The 4,397-nt window shown below is 41.4% G+C and overlaps 1 protein-coding gene across 1 annotated transcript; it reads left to right on the forward strand.

Annotated features, from left to right (window-relative positions):
- The first annotated feature begins 1,523 nt into the window (after positions 1-1,523).
- LOC147416726 (uncharacterized) lies at positions 1,524-2,242 on the forward strand. The gene is made up of 2 exons (XM_086508116.1): positions 1,524-1,660; positions 1,767-2,242. The coding sequence occupies exons 1-2, from the start codon at positions 1,580-1,582 to the stop codon at positions 2,007-2,009; spliced, it is 324 nt and encodes a 107-aa protein (XP_086364242.1). The 5' UTR covers positions 1,524-1,579; the 3' UTR covers positions 2,010-2,242.
- The last annotated feature ends 2,155 nt before the right edge of the window (positions 2,243-4,397 follow it).

A 4,397-nucleotide genomic window follows, 5' to 3' on the forward strand; every position in this document is an offset into this window, starting at 1 on the left:
TACTAAAATGATTTTCTCTCTTTAGAATTTATCATTTTAATGAAAGAAAATTTAAAAAATAATAAAAGAACTAATAAGTTTAAATGGATAGTAAAATGTATGTTAGGACTTGAGAGCTCCAAAATGTGAATGTATTTTATACAAAATTTGATAAGGATTCAATTAGGATTTTACGGGACGAAAATGAGATATTTCCTAAGCCAAGAGGGATCTCGAAAGGCTTTGAAAATCGATAGTATGGCTAACCAAAAGGTGAAAATTGGAGCCAATGTGTTATATGCAAACCTAAAGCTATGTGAAAAAAAGAGATGTGGTCCACAGGCCTCCCATCCCATGTAGGAGAGAAGGTAAAAGGAGTAGTTTGACTTAGTGTGAGTATTTTTAAAATAACTAAAAGATTAATGTGTCTTTGAAAAAATGGGGTACCTTATCCTACTAAAAACCCTCAAATGGACAACTTTCATGTTCATAGTTTTTTTATTTGAAGACTACAAATGGGAGATTTTTTTTTGTTTTTCTATGGGTATGCACTAGAGAGAGCAAGGATACTTATATTTACTGACTCTTGAAGCTCCATGCAATTCTCAATCTTTCTTAAGGCCCATCACCCTCTCCCTCCCCGCCCTCTCTCTCTCTCTCTCTCTCTCACACAAGAGTGTCTATGGCTAATTATACTACTTATGTTGATTAACAATGGAATAGGTTATTACTTCTTAATGCTTATGTACTTCTCTTTTTCAACGTGAGTTCTTACTTAATCTTTGCAAATCTTATCACTATACAACATCAACAAATTTCTATGGCATGGCCAACCAAGTTTACCTCGACATAACGTACAAGAGATGTTTTCCATAATGTTGCGCTATTAAAAACCCATATTGGAGCTTATTTTTGAAGCGCATACAAAGTTCCACATGTGCTCTAAATAGTTGGTGGGAGCATGCCTTCAAGAGGTTCTAAAGTTTCGAACTCCTGCAAATACTATGTGTGACGGGGCTGTAAGGGTGGGTTCAGACTAGAAGGGTGAAAGAAAAGCACCTTTTCACCACTTCGAGGCAGAACACGCGAGAGCTCACCTCTTTCGCTGCCCTAGTGTTCACATTATGCGGTAGCCATTTCAAGTCCCTTTGCTTACATGGAAATGCACCATAGGCTGGATAGGAAAGTTGTCAGGGTGGAAGTGGCGAGGGGGGAAGGAGGGGTCGGAAGAGAAATGGGGTAAGGTGGAAGATAAAAAAGCGTTCTCTTCCTTGACGTGGTTGCCCTGTCGATAGCTTCCACCGCCCTATGTGAACAAGGCAAGGAAAGAGAGATTTTCTCGTTGGCTCGTAGCAAAAGAAAAGCACTTTCATCGCCAATGTGAACCAGCCTAAGAGCCGCTTGAAGGTTTTTTTTTTGGGGCACTTCAAGTTCACAGTTGGAGCCTGGATAGTAGACTACGTCAAAAAGTTCGGACTTCGATCGGTGTGCACGAGCCGTGTGAGATGCGCGTGAGAGAGAGCTCAAAAAATGGGCGACGCGTGTCCGCGTCGGTGAGAGGGGGGAGAGAGAGAGTGTGTGTGCGTGCGTGTGTGGAGGGATGGCTGCAGACCTCGCGGTGGCTTTGATGATCACAGGCTTCGCCCTTTACCACAAGATGCTATGGGCAGCAGTGTGCGAGGTTAGCTCGCTCTCTCTCTCTCTCTCTCTCTCTCTCTCTCTCTCTCTCGTTTGGCGATGCTCTCTGTCTCTCTCTCTCTCTCAAGCTCTCGTTTGTCTATATGCAGGCCATTACTTGGGGCGTGCACCGACCCACCGAGGAAGTCATGCTGACAGGAGCCGCAGCCCTCACAGCAGCATGGCTATTGAGGTCCCGAGCCTGCGCAGGCTACACGCTTCTCATGCTGCTCCTCCCTTACACGCTCGCCTTCGAGTTTTGCTCGTGGGAGTTCCCAACTCACTTTTGGCCCTTGCGGGAACGCCCTCCTCCCTTCCGGCCCTCATTTCCGTCCGTGGGAACGCAATCTTAGAGTCCACTGGCCTTGGTGGGCTCTCATGTTGGCCATTTTCCTTGTCCTTGCTCACCTCCCCTCATTAGTAAGACGACGAAGAAGGCAACGTCCCCATGCCCCTCCTCCGCAAGTTCCAAACGACCCTATTACATGGATATGCCCTGAGTGTCACCTTTGTAACGGCGTTTTCTTCACCGCTTGTGAGCAATGCCATACAATTCTGCCTCCTAATAATCAATAAATTTCACACTTATAGTCTCTTGCTCACTTTTAAAGCCGTAAAAGAACTAACTAGTATGCCATGATTACTTTATAGGAATGGTTCAACTCAAGTCAAATTCATGAATTTAATATGCTCCAATGAAAGGGCATACTTCTAATGCATCCATCCCAAAATAATCTGTCAAATTGAATGTGCCTTGCTCCAAATCCACAATGATCTGATATGGTCCAATGTACTATAATTTGAGCTTACCAAGATGTTGACCCAGCTTTGAGCTATATGCATAACCCAATCATCACTTTAAACACTTTAAACTTCACATGTCTATTCACCCAAGCTTGTGGACATTTTTGCATGACTTCCACTATGTAAGAGTTGATAACCCGATCCCTCTCCAACTTTAGTAACTGATTTCTTCTATGCTCAAAGGATTCTTCTCGACTCATTCGATGCTCTACTGCTATCCTTAGACTAGGAACAAGATACTCCATGGGCACTACTATCTCTAGACTCTACACTAGCCTGAAAGGAGCCATCCTTGTTGCAACTTTATAGGCTGTCCTAAAGGACCATAACACAGAAGCAAGCTTACCATCCCAATCTTCTTATTGTCAGACACAATCTTCTTTAGAATCTTCAACAACACCTTATTAGAACTTTTTGCCTATTCGTTTGCCTACGAATGATACGGTGTCGACTTCTTATGAATCATCATGTGTGTAGTATTCAAATATTCAATAATTGAATTTAGAAAATGTCCCCGATCAAAAACCAATTCAATTGAATAGCCAAATCTCGTCATATTTCGTTACAGAAATCTTGCTACATTAGTTGCCTTATTATCTTTCAATGCTTTTGCCTCCACCCATTTTGTAGCATAATATGTAGCACCAATATGTATCTCCCAGTACTCACGGCCTTATGCTTAATGGGTGGACAAAGTCGAGCCCCCATTTTTGAAATGGCTCCAAAAAAATAACCGGATGATCTGACATCCGATCGGTGGGTCCTGTTTGACTTGTTTTTTGACACTGCAAACATCCTTTAACATACATATGTGCATCTTTGGCACCATAGACCATCCTACATTATCTTTTTACGTGTTATTTCTCATGAGAAAGCTCCTCCCGAGCTTTCATAATGGACCTCCCTTAGCATCGCATTTTGCTCCTCATTATACAGTGCACCAAAAATCACCAAAAATGGTCGAGTCCTTAAAACAAACTTCCTCCTTTGGTCCACTATCAACCCCTTTGGAATTACCCAACCTACTAAAAAAAAAGCCAAAAACTGATCATACCATCCCTCATTTTTCACTTGGGCACTTTGATCATGAACATTGAATATGTGAGCATCAAGTAACTCATCGAAAATTCCTTCAGGTGGCTCACCATGCTCGATCCTGCTTAAAAATTCTGCCACAACATGCAACCTTCATGGTGTATGGACAATAAGAAAATCAAACTCTTTCAATAATAACATCTATCTTGCCAATCTTCCAGCTAGTTGAGGTTTTTTGATAAGATACAAAAATGCCTGATGATCCACATAAAATTACTCTATTGCTCAAAAGTAATGATGGACAACATAAACCATTCCCAAGGCTTCTCGTTCAATCACTAAGTAATTCTTCTTTGCTGATGAAAGTAGCTTACTTGCATAATAAATGGGTCTGAACCATATTTCCCTTACTTCTTGCAGTAAAAATGCTCCTACTGCAACATCCAAAGCATCAACAAAAACATGAAAAGGAAATTCCCAGTTTGGGAGCTGCAATATAGGGGATGCCACCAACATTTTTTTTAGCACCTTGAATGATTTATCCTGTGCAGGTACCCAAACAAAATTGACATCCTTCTTTTGTGAGATGTGACAATGGTGTCATAACATCCACTAGGTACCGTAAATTTTGGCTATGCCATTTAATCTGCCCATTAAACCTCTGCAACTCTTTCAAATTCTTTGGTATGAGACCCTTCTAAATTATTCCAATCTTATCAGCATCAATAGAAATACTCTCTGTTGGAATCACATTTCCCAACAACTTTCCTCTTCTCACTGCAATAGCACACTTAAGGGGATTTAAAGACATCCAAAACATCCAACAACGGATAAAACATTTCCTTAAATGCTCCAAATGTTCCAACTTCCTGCCATATACACATAATTCATCCATGTACACC

Source organism: Adiantum capillus-veneris, unplaced genomic scaffold (assembly GCF_014529385.1).
Source record: "Adiantum capillus-veneris isolate H3 unplaced genomic scaffold, ASM1452938v2 Hic_scaffold_557, whole genome shotgun sequence".
Taxonomy (NCBI): Eukaryota; Viridiplantae; Streptophyta; class Polypodiopsida; order Polypodiales; family Pteridaceae; genus Adiantum; species Adiantum capillus-veneris.